Below are 17,092 nucleotides of genomic sequence, written 5' to 3' on the forward strand. Positions count from 1 at the left end.
CCCATTAGACCGTGAGCTCCTTGAGAGCAGAGAGTGTCTTTTCCCTTGCTTTGTATTCCCAGCACTTAGCACAGTATCTGTGCATAGTAGATGCATGATCAATGCTTGCTGACTGATTGAGGTTTGGGCTAATCCTCTTGTCTTTGGCTATCCTCTCTAAGACCACTGGAGTAGTTGCTAGGCAATAACCTCCTGCCATTTATCACTAATTTCATTGGACACATGGACTTCTCAAACTTATAAGGTCCCCTGCCCCCTCCCCACCAAGCCTGGACATTTCAATCTTGTAAAGGTATTTCCCTTAAGATAGGGAAAGAACAAACACAAAAGAAGCAATCCATATCCCAGTGCAGGATTGCTAATGTAGGATATGTACTTTAGTTGTCATGCGCTCATTGTTAATGGAGGCTGGGAGAGGTGGGTTGAGTGCATAAGAGAGTAGAAGGAAGTTATCATCCCCTTCACAGCTCTCAGGTAGCTCTCAGTCCTCACAATTGCTGTAATCACACAACTGGTGAGTGACAGAGATGTGCTTTTTACCCCAAGCCTTCCTTATTCTACTCTATCCACTATTCTCTATTTCAATTTGAAAACTAAATGGATCAAGGATGGAGGTTGGTGTCATTTGTTTCGCAGCCAAAAATGTGACAAATGTCTGCTGACAGTATGGGAAATAATATTCATAACTCAGAGTCCTGTTTATTTTTATTATGAAGCATAGTCATTTGTTAGTTTATATTGAAATAGTAAGCATCTAGTAAATGTTTATGGATTTGCACTTGACCTAAAAACTAAGCCATTGACCAAAAATAGGGCTATAAATAATGAATTTGTTCATCAGTTTTGTCTACTGCCAACTTAGTAAATTTCTACTTTTACCTGTGGAATTACCTCTTAAAAGGGGTAAATAGATTTTTAAAAAAATATAAAGTTATGTTCAACATTAATATATAGTAGAGACTATATATGCTTTAATGGAGGTATCAAGATGGTGCTGTGGATAGAGGCAGATACAGTGGGCCTGGAGCCAGAAGGATTGAAAGTTCAAGTAGAGTCTCAGACATTAATTAGCTGTGTGACCATAGGCACTTAATTTCAGTTGTGTTTACTTCAGTTTCCTCAATTGTAAAATGGGATTAACAATACCACTTACCTTGAAGTGTTTTCATGAAGATCAAATGAGATATTTGTAAAGTGCTTATCACAGGGTCTATTACATAGTAAGCACTGTATAAATGCTTATTTCCTTCTTCCCTTTTAAGGATCCACTTAGATAAAATACAAAGACACTTATCACAAGCAGGATAGCTACTTGGTGATGATATTTTTGCATTATAGAAATCCATGACAAAATTAAAGTACAGAATCATCCTCAGTGATATACTGTCCCCCTTCTGCACAGATGGTTACAATGGCAGAAAAGTGAGCAGAGAATGCTCAGAATCCTATAGTTTTGAGACCATCTGAAAATATGAAATTCACTTCTGGTATGCTAAATATGACATCTTTTTTCAATGACCAACATATGTATAAAGAACCAGGGGGAAATTATTCATATCAATCTTGACATTCTCACAGTAAATGAAAACAGAAGAGAGAAGGTAGTTTTGGGCAAGAAATGGGAAGACAGACTTACAGATTCTTTTTGAAGAGAATTTGGTAGAGTAGTTTTGTTGTATATCAAATCATAATAAGAATTGTTATTTAATCTTTGTACTTGTACTACAATGATCACAATAAATATTTGAAGGAAGTCCATCATGAAAATAAATGAATCATAGCCAACATACACACAATGTTTCAAAGTTTCCAAGATGTTTTGTGTATATTATCTCATTCAAGCTTCACAACACTACGAGGTAGAGGCATTTAATATTCCAGTTTTATTGATAAGGAAATGGAGCCATTAGAATTTATTGATTGCAGGGAGACATGGTCGCGCCTGTGCATTATTAAGATCTGTTTGCCAACTAATGGACTTGTATGGAGAGAAACTTAAGGCAGGAAGACTAACCAGAAAGTTATGTAAGGAGTCTAGGCATGTTGTGATGAGGGCATACTAAGATGGCTCCAGTATCAGAGGAGAAAAGTACAACAGCAGACATGTACTGGGAAGTGTTTGAACAGTGCAGAAACAAGGTACAATGTAAAATAATTCATTGGAAGACCTGCAAACTGATTTATGTTTCTTTTTAAGTACCAGGCACTTAATAGATAGTAAGTAGTTTAAATTAAGATATCCTTCTATTAAATGGCCACTGTGAAACGTTTATGTTTGTATGTTGTGATGAATCATTTGTCTTATACCAGATTTATATTGTGCACTGATTACCTCTTTCACTCTCCTTTTTCAGGGAAATTCTCAATGTGTATCAAACCTTAAGGTATAAATAAGTAAAAATTATGGAATGGAAGTTTAATGTGCCAAAGACTGTGCATATAAGGACCCAAGCCTCCTCTTATTTGAGTCAAGGCTCCTAATTTGGTTTCCCATGCTGATGTAATCATTGATCTGTCATACGTTTTTATAGTTTTCAAATATGATTGCTATTCTAGGGAGGCAATGTGGTGTAGTGGAAATAGATTAAAAGTAAAAACACCTGGATTCTGATTCTGGCTCTGTTACCTCCTAGTTTAGGCCAAAAGAAAAAAAATGCCCATATCTCAGGCATAATGTTTACAGCTGTTTCATAATACTTGCTTATCTACTTCATATAGTTTCTCTAGGATAAAACTGGATAATAAAAACACCTCATAAACTCTAAAAAATGAATGTCACTAAAGTATTCATTGAACTTCCCACTTGTTAGTAGTTATTAATAGTAGAAATGTCTGCAGAACACTAACATGGTATTTAACATATTTTCATTTATTGAAAAAAATGGAAAATAACATACATCTATCCAAGACTATTTAACAGAGGGAAAAATACCCAATGGAAAAGCAAATCAAATCTAGAAGCACACATGTATATCATGTAATAAGAAATCAAATATAGATTTAATTCAGGGTAAGATTGATTAAACTTATATCTAAAAAATTTTGGAACATGGGGCTAAAGGGAAAAAAAATGTATTTTCCTGTTAAAGAATCCAGGATATCAATGAGATAAGAATTAGATTCAAATAGAAATGAACAACGTAAGAACTATTTCATAGGTTTTCCTATCATTTTAGGTCAGTTCAAAAACAAAGTACACTTTTCATTGATCTGATGAAAAATTAATTTAACCAAAAATTACTCCTTTTACTACTGAATATTCTTTCCAATACATTACCTTCAGTTTACTTCTTAAAGGCTTTCAATTTCAACTTTCTAATTTCTGATAACACTATCTCTGATTGAATGTGTAGTAGATTCATGGTTTTCAATCCTTTCATTACTCACCCTTTCACTATTTTTCATATAATTACATATGATTTAGAATTCTTTTGTCTCCTCACTCCCATGTAATTAACATTTCCATCTTTTGTAGAAATTCTACAGAAATTTATCCCAATGTCACATCTGATGCTGCAGTTGACTCCTCAGTCATTGGGGGAAGGATCCTCATATTGCATCTTAGTTTTTTTTTTTCTTGTAAGTTGAAATTTGAAGTATTGTGGGCATCACCATTAAAAAGAAACTACCTGAAAATCCATAAATTGATGTCAGTTATAAAGGGAACAGTGGAGGAAAAAAGACAAAATCAAGATGATTCTTATATTTTATTGTTTTTACAGTAATTTTGTTAATTACTAATTGACTTCAGTCATCCAGCAGCACCAGAGTAAACTCTTTGCTTTGTAGTACAGTGTGAAATAATTTGAAAGATGTATTTGCTGGCTAATTAGGCAAATGTATTTGGGGATAAGACTGCTCGGGCCTGAAGTGCTATATGAAGTGCACCTCATGCTATCGAAAGGCAAGGTTTAAATAAAAAAAAATATGATAATGAATATATACCTGAAAGAAAATTTTCATTAAAATAAAAGAGAACAGATTTTCTCACCTTTTTCCTAATATCTTTTTGTGAGGGATGGTTACATAAAACTTAAGCTCTTTATCCATATAAATTTCTCAAATCTTTAAATGTGGTATAAAATTAATTCTGTTTTCCACATGTTGAATCTTTTTGTTAAAATGTGACTTAATTATATGGGTTTCTAAAATAAAAATGTATGGTTGGTGAAAATCTAGTACCATTAGACTCGGGATTTTATTACGTTATAAAATAGGTATGGGATGACTTATTACACTGATAATATACAATGCAATAAGTTGTCTTGTTTGCAACCCAAACCCAAGTGATTTTAGTCATGAAAATTAATTCAAAAGCAATTTAGTGATCAATGGGAAATAATTTATGCGTTTTATCCTGTCATGCTATTGTGGTGTATCATATCCCTAACAAATTGTCTTAAAATAAATTTTTGTGATTTGCTGTAACTTCTTTTATGATATACTATGCTATCTGCAATATACTATTCAGCACATAAGAACCACAATTTATTTTTTTAAATAGCTATAGAAATTGATAGCAAATGACACAATGAAAGAAGTGATAAAGGGCTAAATAGACAAAAATTTCAAAAAGAAAGAAAGAAAAAGTGGAGATAAGTGTCTAGATTGGAGGGCCAGAGGGAAAGAAATGAGGAAGGAAAAGAGAATAGTGAGTGACACTAGCCATAGCATAGTCACTGAAAATGTCATTTGTATGTACATTCACATATACATACAAGATTTACTTTATCTTCCTTGCTTCCTTTTGATAAACAGTAGCCAAATTAGGTATGATTTAAATTTTGGCAATTTTCAAAGATTAATTATATAGCAATATACAAATTCAGTGGCACAGGTAAATATAGAAATTATAGCTATCAGCCTATGCACAGGAAATCCAGTGATTTAAAGGTCCCTGTTGAGACTTTTCACACAAAATAAAAATGTTTCAGACAAAAATTTAGACTTTTATATATTGTTTCTCACCACCAAAAAATCATACTAATCTTCTTGGTCAGTTCAACTATGCCATATACATTAAAATCTTTGTTATTTAGAAAAGTAACATTAGGCTAAATTATTAAGAGGGTATACTTAGCTCATTTATTTGCCATTTTCCAAGAATTAAAGTTTCTTGTTTCCTATTTCTATGTTTTTAAAGTAGATAAACTATAGTTTCGATTTGAAAGGAGATGATTATTCAGCTTCCAGTCTATCTAAGAAATCCAGAGCCCTTTAGATTGACATATTCTGTACCATCTTTGTTTTATTGGTATTTTGTTTGGTACATGTGTATTTTTAAAAGAACCACTTCTAGTTTTACCATTTCTTATTGACTAAGAAGCTTTTGTGAAGGGTCAAGAAGAGATTTTTATTACTGCCAGTTTTTTTAAAAAGTAAAATCCATTTTGTTAATTAAAATGAAAGGGAAGTACCTGGCTAAATAAAATAGTAGTCTGTTCAAGTCTTATGATTTCCTTCATAAAGAAATTTCTTATGAACTAAATTAAGCAAGAAAAAAAGAAGTCATTGAATTCAGACCAATATCAAAAGGGTGTTTCATAAATATAAGGGATCAATTAGATACATGGATAGACAATATTAATGATAGGAAAAAAATAATTTTCATTTCAATTTCATTAGAGGAGTCAAATTGTTTTTTATAACATTTCATTTTTCTAACAGCCCAGTTTAGATACTTATTGAAGATTTCAGATGGCTCTCTCCTTGGTTAAATATAAGCATCCATTCTGAATTAAGATGTCATGTTTTTCAGACACAGTACCATTGAAACAGCATTTTACCAATAAGCTATGTAGAGAGAACTGACATTTTCAAAAGCATTAAAATTTTTTTTTCTAAAATTCTTGTCCTTAGACATCAAGGTATATGAAGTGAAAAGATATATCCAATGACAATATAACCCATGAAAAAAATCAGTTTATCTTTATCTTGGTGAATAAGTGAATATACATACAAACACACATACATCTTAACATACCTTACCTGGAAAGAGGCTTTATTGAACATAGCTGTAAAATGATCATTTCAGATGAATTATTTAATTTGCACAAACATTTCTACAGAATTGAAAGAAATATTAAGCCTTGTCATTGTTTCACTACATCTTCTTGTGCTTTTTATATTTATATTTTCAAATGTTAAATCTTAATATGTATATCCCAATTATTTGCATAATCAGTTTTTAACCCTGGGGTATTATCAATATATGTTAATGATAACAATAATAATGATGATGATACTCTTCTTTAGACAAAAGTCTTTTTAAATGAAGTTAAAAGCTGAAATAATTTAAGGAAAAAGATCATCAAGTTTCATAACCAACAAGTATAAGGGAAATTTACAATACATAGGAAAACTGGCTGGTTTGTCCTGGTAGCTCAAACTGGTAATGGTTTGTCCTCAGGTAGCTCAAAATCAGTTTTACAGATTTTTTTTGTAAAAGTATTTGTGTGTTTTAAATGTTGGTAAAATAACAAAATACTATTTCACAATCTGCACAGAGTCTGACTAAAGGGCAGAGGCATATTACCCTCAGTAATTAGAATAAAGACAGATTTTTCAGTTCCAATGTTGCTGTAGAGTTTCTATATGCTGTGATCACAAACACTTTCCTTTTCCCTCAATCAACAAACTAGGACATCTAAAGTTAGGGCCAACTTCATTTCAAGTGGACATTAATTAAATCATTTTTGTATTTTACCATCTAATACTCTAAATAACAATCTTTTGCTCTGATTGATCCACTTAATAAAGGGGGTGGGGAGTGTTGTTCCCATGTCCAGTATCAGTGGAAGCTATTTTCTAATGGATAATAAGCTGAAAGGCCATGGCTGTCTAGCTGGTTAAACAAATATCTCATCTGAAAGGGCTTACGAAGCAACTTAGATTCTTCCTTCTCCAGAAGTGGCATTTTGTTTTCTTGCCTCTAATTACATTTAGCCTCTGTAGTTTGTTTATAAAATAGTTTTACACAAACCACTCTTAGCAGTGCAAGCTTCTGTGTTGAAAAATTTTCAGGCTTGTTTCATTGAAGGCACTTGGTTTCCATGGCAATTTTATAAAAGATAGTGGTTTGGTTTCTTCATTAGAACAGATGACTTAGTTGGGGTGTTCAAGTGGCTGCAAGCAAATTCCAATAAGCCTGTGTAATACGTAAGCCCAGGTTTCACATCCTGGATAATAATGCATGCAAAAAGAGACAGCATACAGTTATCTAGATTAGCCATGGGGGTGGGGGAAAAGAGGATGGGGAGACGATATGAATGTCTTAAAAAGCTCTGAGTTAGGATTATTTTCGAGAAAAAGTAACAGCCAAAGGCAAAAGGGCCTATGTTTATTTAATTCTCTACTAAAAACCTTCTTGAAGGGAAAATAAATGCCAGCTCTTCACATACCCTGTTTACTGTGAGGTTTTTGTTGGCAGGCCATTAGGTTTCCAAGGTAACAAGCAAACTATTCTTTTGAAACAAAACCAGTCATGACTTTGTGCTTTGACAAGGATTTCTTTCTATAGCTCTTTTTCTCCCAGAGTTTAACCAGATGAAACTGTATTCTTATTAGCCAGGAGAGCCCCTGAAGGTAGGTCTCTTCTTTATTCGTATCAAGATCACCTTTCACATGTAGTTTGGAATAAGTTATGCTCCCATGATGTTTTTATCCCCAGTGCTAATTTTTTGTTTTGTTTTGTTTTGTTTTGTTCTGTTTTGTTTTGTTTTGGAGTCTGTAGTCAGTGGAGGAATCTTTGGTAGTTTGTTTTAAATGTCCATTTACAAAGACTCTTTCTTCATGTCAGTGCTTGGTGAATCTTTTATAGCCTCTGCCAGAATAAGGTCACCTTCGAGGATTTAAGATAGAGATGAGGACGACAGCTGGGAAAAGCCATATATGTACTAAAATGCCAACAGCGCCATCAACTGAATCTAAAGATAAAGAAAATAAATACCAGAACATAAGGAGAATTAGCTTTTCAGAGATATACACAAAATTTTAGTGCACTAAGGAAAATGAAAACTAGAAAAAGACCATTTAAATAAAAAATGTCTTTGTGTGTGTGTGTGTGTGTGTGTGTGTCTGTGTGTGTGTCTGTGTCTGTGTGCACGCGTGCGCAGGGGGAGGTTTATCTGGAAGTAATTTGCCATGACAGATGATGAAGGAAATGAAAATGGATTGTATTTATTGGTTTCCATCTGAAGTACAGCTTTCATCTCTACTTCAGCTCAATACATAAGCCTAGACAATTACATTCAAAGCAAAATTTCACAAAAGATCATATAAATATGAATCATATATATATATATATATATATATTTCTGGAAAACGAAACAATGTATCTACTAGTTGACAACTTGAGAATTTCTAATTTGAGAATTATAAGTTCAAATTTACATGATCTTATATGTTTGTTCAGAATTTAATTGTCTATATTCATGTACTGAGCTGAAGTAGAGATAGAAGTTTTACCTGAGATGAAAGCACATTAGGTCATGGGAAAGATCCAGAAATGAAAATTTCAGGCTTCATTTTTTTTCAATAACTTTAAAGTCATCTAATAGGAAGATAGCTTTTGCTATACTCCATGATGGTTTGTTACAGAGAGGGAAATGTTCATGCTTCTTCCTTCTTTCTGCACTCAACTATTTTAAAAGTGGATCAAAGATTTATATTAGGATTAGTCACTGTTTATTGTCTATGGGAAACTGTCAGACTTCAGATCCCATACTCTTCTGGGTGAAGGCAATTATACTAATCAATCAACGAATTGATTAAAATTGATTAAACACCTACTACATACAGGCACATATTCAAAGAATGAAAAAATCTCTACTCATGATGAGCTTACATTCTAATTGGGGAGAGAAATACATGTAAAAGCATATGAAACATAAATACAATATCAATAAATAGAAAAACATAAAAAGGAAGTTAAATTCAAGGTAGTTTAGGAGACAGATCACTAGTGTGTGGGAGAATCAGGAGAGGTTTCATGCACAAGATCATGTTTGAACTGAACCTTAATGACTCCCTGAGGCAGAGGTATGGGAGATGGGCACTGCAAAGTTAAGGGGATAAGAGAGAGTGTACTTTGTAAGGAACAAAGAAAAGACCAATTTGGCTGGAACAGAGAGTATAGGAAGGGGAATAATGTCCACTGAAGCTGGAAAGTTAGACTGGAGACAGGTAGCAATGATATTTAAAAGTTAGAGAGAGGAGCTTATATTTTATCTTAGAGGAAATAGGGACATACTGGAGTTGGTTGAGCAGGGGAGTGACAAGCTAAGATCTACATTTAAGGAAAATTGTTTTCTCAGCAGAATAGAATGGGCTGGTGCAAGGGGAGACAAAGTAGGGAGAACAACTAGGAGGCCATTGGAATAATCTAAGTGAAAGGTGATGAGGGCCTGAACTGCTATGTGAATGCAGAGATGGGCTGGATGAAAAAATGTAAAGGTAGAAAGAGCAAGGTTTGTCAAATGATTGGGTTATGAATTGAGGGAGAATGAAGAAGCCAGGATAATGTTGAGAGTACAAAACTGAAAGAGCAGACAGATGGGATGCTTTTGACAATAAAAGAAGTTTGGAATAGGGGAGAGCTTAGGAGGAAATAAAGGAGAGTTTGGGAGGCAAGATAATGAATTTGGTTTTGGACAGATTGAGTTTTTGATATTTCTATTATATACCATTGGAAATGGTCAATAGTCAATTAATAATGAGAGATTATAGTTCAGGAGAAACACTGGGGTATGTATTAATAATCATGATTGCATTTATATACCACTTTAAGCTTTACAAAGTGTTTTGTAAATTTTATCTTATTTGATCTTCATAATAATCCTGGAATGTAGATGCTGTTATTATAATACTCATTTAACAAGTGAGGAAACAGGCTTGGAGAGATTAGGTGACTTGCTCAGGATTACACAACTAGTAAGTGTCTGACTCATGTACTCTTGAGTCCAGCTCTCTGTCTATTGGATAGCATGTGTCACTCTAGCTAGCTGTGAGTCATGTGCATAAATGTTACAGTTAAATCCATGAGAGCTGATGAGATTTTGGAGAGTGTCAAAGGACAAAAGAAGAAAGTCTAGGACAGCACCTTGGAGAACACAGTTTGAGAAGATGATATGGATGATGAGCCAGGGAAGAAGAATATTTAGGAAAAGGTATTTAGGAGGAGAGACTAGTCAGCAGAATTAATTGTAGCACATAGGCAAAGAAAGATCATAACTGAGAAAAAAACCATCAAAATTTGTAATTAAGATATCACTGGCCACTTTGGAGAGAGCAATTTTAGTTTAGCGATGGGGTTGGAAACCAGATTACAAAGGGTTGATGAGAGTCAGGAGAGGAAGTGGAGGCAAAGAATGTAGACAGTTCTTTTTTTTAAGGAGTTTGACTGAGAAAAGGGAAAAAAGATATAGGATGATAGCTTTTGGCGATAGTGGGGTGTAGAGAAGTTTTTTTTAAGAATGAGGATAAGGGGGACTTGGACATATTTGAAGGCAATGAGGAGAGGTTGAAATTGAAAGAAAAAAAGGAAGCAGAGATGGCAAGACAGGATCAGAGAACAGAAAGAAAGAGAGAGAGAGAGAGAGAGAGAGAGAGAGAGAGAGAGAGAGAGAGAGAAGATGACAAGGGATGGGAGCAAGGTATATAGGGGATCATATGCAAGGGTTAGTCTTGTTAGAGACTGGGGGAAAGGAGGAGAGATAATAAGAAAATAAGAAAGATAATAAGAAAATAGATAATGAAAGATAATAAATTTTAAAGTAAGGAGAATAAGAAGAGAGGGCAGGGCGGTGGAGCCAAGATGGCATCTGGAAAGAAGGAACTTGCTTAAGTTCTCCCCCAAATTCCTCCAAACACCTGTAAAAATGGCTCTGAACAAATTCTAGAGCTGCAGAATCCACAAAGTAGCAGAGGGAAGGAGGTCTCCAGCCTAGGATAGCCTGGATGGTCACTGGGAAGGGTCTATCACATGGTGCTGGGAGCAGAGAGCAGCCCAGCGTGAGACTCACCAAGACAGACCAGACCCGGAGTCAACCTGAGCAGATCTTAGGGCCATGAGTCATTGAGCTGTGGAAGTTACCAGACTTCTCAACCCACAAACGCCAAAGACCATGGAGCATGTTAGTGGGTAAACTGCTAGATAGGGTTAGAGAGCAGTCCAGCCACCAGCCCCGGGGGTGGAGGAGGTGGAGTGGCAGTGGAGCTCCAGCATCAGCTGCTTCTGGATTCCCTAACTCACACAATGGGAAGAATCAAGGGGCGGACCGGAGCAGGAGTGCAGGGCTTGCTTTGCCCTGCTTGGATCTGGGCTGCAATCTTGGTTGGAGGCTCGTGGGGGAGGAGGAGTGCTGCCATGGCAGAGCTCCCAGTTGCAGTGGAGTAGAAGTAGCTCTGAAAACAGCAGGGCAGCCCCTAAAGCTTGGGACAAAGCACTCTCTACTCTACAAGCAGTCATACCTTGACAGAAAGCTCAAAGGTCAAGTAGTTGGCTGGGAACACAGCTAGGCAGTGAAAAAAGGACTCAGACTCAGACTCAGATTCAGACTCTACAATCTTTTTTTGATGACAAAGAAGATAAAAACCCACATCCAGAAGAAGTGAATAAAGTCAAAGAGTCTACATCAAAAGCCTCCAAGAAAAAACATGAATTGGTCTGAGGCCATAGAAGAGATCAAAAAAGGATTTGGAAAAGGAAGTAAGAGAAGTAGAGGAAAAATTGGAAGAGAAATGAGAGAGAAGCAAGAAAACCTTTACCTTACCTTAGCCACAAACAAAGATGTTGGTACCCTTGATCTTGCCATCACCAACAAATGTGCTACCTCCATGTTCAGTAATTATTAAATCCCCTTATCTGATCAAAATCTATTAACTTTTCACCTCTCTGTCTGCCTTCCCTTACATAATTCTACTCTTCATTTGCACCATGACCTCCAATCTCTGGACCCCTCAATTCTCTACCACATCATCTCCCCTGCTTTAGCCACTCTCTCTTCTTCTCCACATATTGACTTCTTAGTGAAACAATTCAATTCTATACTATCTTCCTTTCTTGAATCCTTTTCATATCATGGATTATACTCAGTCAAGCCTCAGCCATGGATCACTCCCACAATCAACTGGATATCCGGTAAACATCATAAACTCAATATGTTAAAAATATAACTCATTATCTCCCCCCCAAAAAAGCCTTTCTCTTACCTTCCCTATTACTGTAAATGGCAACATTCCCCTCCGACCTTCAGGCTTTCTACCTAGGAGTTATCCTGGATTCCTCGCTATCTCTCACCTTGGTTGTGGCCAGTCTCCCTTTTGAAACTTCTTTCAAATAGGCCCTCTTTTCTTCTCTTGTCTTCTCTTCTCTTCTCTGATACTACCACCACTCTAGTGCAGATCCTCATAACTTCATTCCTTGATTATTGCAATAGTCTGCTAATATTTCTACCTACATTAAGTCTCTCCCCTCTCCAATTTAGCTACTAAAGTGATTTCCCTAAAATCTAGGTCCAATCATGTTACTATTCTAGTTATTAAACTCTAGCAGTTTCCTATTGTCTGAAGGAGCAAATACAAAATGCTCCATTTGGCATTCAAAGCCCTTTATAACCTAGCCCCCTCCAACCTTTCTAGATTTCTTTCACAATACTCTTTGCTATTGGCCTCCTGGCTGTTCCATGAACAAGACACTCCATCCCTCAGCTTTGGGCATTCTCTCTGGCTATTCCTCTTGCCTTTAATGCTCTCCCTCCTCTGCTCTGACCACTAACTTCTTTGCCTTCCTTTAAGTCTCATTAAAAATCCCATTTTCTACAGAAAGCCTTCCCCAACACCTCATAATTTTGGGTGCTTTCCCTCTGTACCTATTTATTCTGTTTGTACTGTATATATTTGTTTGCATGTTGTCTACTCCATCAGATTGTAAGCTCTTTGAGGGCAGGGTTTAGTGTTTAGCAGTGTGCCTGACATATACTATGTGCTTTAAAAATGTTTATCAATTGATTGAAGTTAATTAGAAGAATGTGAACCATGTTCTGAACTCTTTAGGAAAAGAGGAAGAATAACCTGATAGTTGGTATACTATATTTCCATAGATTTGATTGGATGGTAAATTTTGATTGAGTGGACTTTAAGGGAAGAAAGGTTTCTCAGTAAAGCGGCTAAAGAGAAAATTTGGAAGCCTGAGGGAAAGGAGTGTTCAGACTTCTGCAGTGTATACAAGGTATAAATAGACTAGAAAGGATTAGTAGGGATGCAGTGCTGTAGTGGAGCCCAGTGTCAGAGAGCTAATATAGAAAGAATGTGAAAGAGGTCCAAGATGAAGGGAAGTTTCATCATGAAATTGAAATTCCAGAAGGTACAGTGGAAGGGTCATTAGGGTTAGAGTGGGACATGGGTGAGGTAGCATTGAAGGGGATGAGGATGAGAGAACATGAGATTTGGGAGGGCCAATTTTTCTGAAAATGGCTATTAATTAGTTATTATAGGGATAACAGGAGAACCAGTAGGGATAATAGTGGGTGGTAGATGGGCAAGAAGGCTCACCATAGGGTTACTGAAATAATATCTGGGGGGAAAGGGAAGGTTGTCTTTCCTCAACCCCTGCGGAAGAGGCTATAACCTGGAGTGTGTTAAGTTTAGCCTGGTGGCTGCTGGGTAAAGGTGTTTCTGTTCTTTCCTGGGGTGGCTGGTGAGGGTTGGGTGCTATGGGAATGTTAAAGAGCATAGATAAATTAGGCAATAATAGGTGATATAATTTGAAAGACATCATAAGGCCTAACTTTCCTTCACCCCTCTTCCCCATGGCCTGATGACCTGTCACAGTACCTAATTGTCTCAAATAGGGATTAGAGCTAGAATGGATCTTAAAGATTAATTAGCCCATTGTTCTTTTATAGATGAGGTCACTGAAGCCCAGAGAAATTAAATGAGTTGCCTGACATCATATAAGCAGCAGTATTGAGATTCAAACCTAAGACATCTGACTCCAAATCTACTGTACTAGTCTTTCCATAACACAAAGCTGCCATTTTCCATTTCATTCTATTAATAAATTACTTATTAAGCACCTACTATGTGTCAGGCATTGTGCTAAGTTCTGGGATTAAACCATTATTTTCAGTAGGCAACTTTAATTATAGTCATACTTCTAGGGAAAGATAACACAAACCCATTTCTAACAAATTGATAGGTTGCTAGACTAATTAAACAGAAATAAACATGAAAAATCCTAGAGTAACATGGTAAAGTGGAAAGTGCTTTCTTCTCTTATCTGAGGTAGGAATTAGAGTCCTTGTTCTCTTTCTGTGTGGAGAAAAAAGGAATGAGAATCTAAATTAGGTAGGATCTGTGTGAATGGATTGATGAGGTGTTATTACGAGATATGTGAAAATATATGTAAGACTTGACAATGGTTCAGATATGTTGGTGAATGATGTGAGAACACACTAAGGTCTATACCCCTGCTTCCTCTCCCCCTCCTTTTTAGAAATACTAAGGAGTAAATATTTCTTTAGTATAAAGCCATTTCTAGATTTACATGAATGAAAAAGCCTTATTATTATTTTTAATTAAATTTCTAAGAAAACAATATCATTTAATATTGTTCTTATCAAATGTCAAGCCAGTTTCTAACCCACCTTAGGACTCATGATTCTATTCAGCTAAGAAAGGGATCCACCCTGAAGTTATTAGGGTAGAATACTAGGAAGAGGAAGTTTTTTTTTATTATTTCACTTAATGGAAGTACTTCTTAAACTCATTTTTAACCAATTGGAAAGGAGATTCCTTAGAGGCAGTGGTCAAAAAGGCATTAAGTAGTTTAATATTTTTCATTCTGTGAGCTATGCCCACAATTTAAGTGGAGTTATTCTGAGGTTGCTAAGTAAACTTTGAACTTATGTCTGATAATATTGACTGTGGAATTTTATCTTTGTTTGGAAATATTGTAGATTGTCATTCTAAATTTCAAAGCCATGGGGAAACTACCCATTTTAGATTAGAATTAGTGTGAATAATAAATCTCTTAAAGTAGTTTAACTATTTGAATTTTCACTGCATATTTCCACTGAAATGGAACCAGTTACCACATTTTACATAATGAGATCTTCTCTAAGTGTGAATTTGATTATATGTGACAATTTCAGATTTCATTATTTAATTTAATAATGTAAACTACCTAATTAATAATGAAAATAAACTAATACTAGAAACTTAACTCGCTTTAAGTTTACCAGCAAATTCTATGATGATTGCTTCCCAAACTCAAAGTACAGTTTTTTTTCCTCAATAGTGAGAGTCAGTAGTCAAGTATGACACTGAGGTTTCAAACTGGGGTGGATGGAAGACTGCCAGTGCCCATAATGTTAAAAGGGAATTTTGTTAAAAGTTTAGGGTTTTTGAGAAAGATAATGAATTCTTTTTGTAAATGTTGAGATTAAGATGCTTATTGCACATTGAGTTGAAATGTCCACTAAGCAGTGGAATTCCCAGATAGTATTAGAGCTCAAGAAAGAGACTCTGGTTGGATGATATCTATACCTATATCAATATCTATGTCAATATCTATCTATATCTATATCTATATCTATCTATATATATAGATATATATATAGATATATCTATATATCTATAGATATATATATAGATATATCTATATATCTATAGATATATATATATATAGATATATCTATATATCTATATATATATATCTGCAAAAAGATGATAATTGAGCCCATGGTTCCTGATGAGATCATCAAATGAGAATACCTGGGGAGAACAGATAAAAAGACTCATAACAGAACCTTGGGGTAGAGCAATAGTTAAGGGATACAACATGAATGAAGATTCAGCAAAGGAGACTAAAGAGTGGAAAGAATTTCAGAGAGGAAAAGACTGATTCATCTGGTCATAGTTATCAAATTTCAAATGGAAAAAAATAAATTACCTGACCCAGGATGAAGTTTCAGCTCAGTGTACTGTTTGAAGTATTTCTCTCAGTACCGTTGAAAACTGCCTGCAGTTTTTTAGTCAAAATGGTTCATAACATAGATCATCTCAGCCTTTAGCAAACAAGGTGTCAAAGAACCCTCTCAATTCAATTAATTTTGTCCACCTTGGAGATATTAATGTCATACATCCAGAGTGATAGAACATCTGACTCATTCTAAATTGACTTTTTTGGTGATTTTATAGACATATTAAAATGTTTATGGAGCATCACTGGTTATATCTATTTAGCAAGTTAGCCTGAAGTGTAGCTATTTATGGGATTATGCTAAGAAATTCATTGAAATATCCAAATGAATTATCCCAATTATTTTGACTGAGTTATCTCAGTACTAAACATACAATCCAAGGATGTCAAGGATAAAAAGAAAGATCTCATATGCACCAAAGCATATAAAGCAGTACTTTTTATAGTAGCAAAGAAGTAGAAACAAAATAATTGCCTATAGATTTGGAAATGTTTAAACAAATTGTGGCACATGAATATAATTGAAAATTACTGCACTGTAAGAAATGATGAATATGAAGAATACAGAGAAGTTTGGGTAGAGTTATTCATACTAATACAAAATGAAGTAGGCAGAAGAAGAAAAACAATGTATCAGACCATAATGAGGGAAATGGAAAGAACAACTATAGCAAAAATAAAAATGAATGTGGTGAAATCATACTGACCAAGCTTGAATCTTAAGACCTTTGCAGTAGCAGGGAAGTCTAGATGTAGAATCTCCATATAATGGCAATTTTTTAAAAAAAATATTGGTTAGTTTTGCTGATCTGTTCCCTTCCCCCTTTTGGATTCTTTGATATAACATATGGCTCTTTTTGAGAAGTATGGAGAGATATATTGGGAAATGATAAAAAGAAATTGATGTGTGTATATGTCAGTTCAAAATAATATATACATGTGTGTATATATATATATTCATATGTATATAAATCCTATGAACCTATGTTTCTAACACATCTTATTATTATTTCAAACATCTAAACATCCACAGGTTATCAATAGTATTGCATATACAGAGATTAGTCATCATTAAATAGGGGCAAATAGTTTCATTCATGAATTAGTTAA

General features: G+C 34.9%; 1 protein-coding gene across 1 annotated transcript in view; it reads right to left on the reverse strand.

Moving 5' to 3' along the window:
* Nucleotides 1–7,709: 7,709 nt before the first annotated feature.
* MDGA2 (MAM domain containing glycosylphosphatidylinositol anchor 2) overlaps nt 7,710–17,092 on the reverse strand; it is a 195,256-nt gene continuing 185,873 nt past the window's right edge. The window contains exon 8 of the mRNA XM_036749708.1: nt 7,710–7,925. Coding sequence (XP_036605603.1) covers nt 7,837–7,925 — 89 coding nt within the window. The 3' untranslated portion in view covers nt 7,710–7,836. The remainder of the gene's footprint in view (nt 7,926–17,092) is intronic.

Source organism: Trichosurus vulpecula, chromosome 3, assembly GCF_011100635.1.
Source record: "Trichosurus vulpecula isolate mTriVul1 chromosome 3, mTriVul1.pri, whole genome shotgun sequence".
NCBI lineage: Eukaryota > Metazoa > Chordata > Mammalia > Diprotodontia > Phalangeridae > Trichosurus > Trichosurus vulpecula.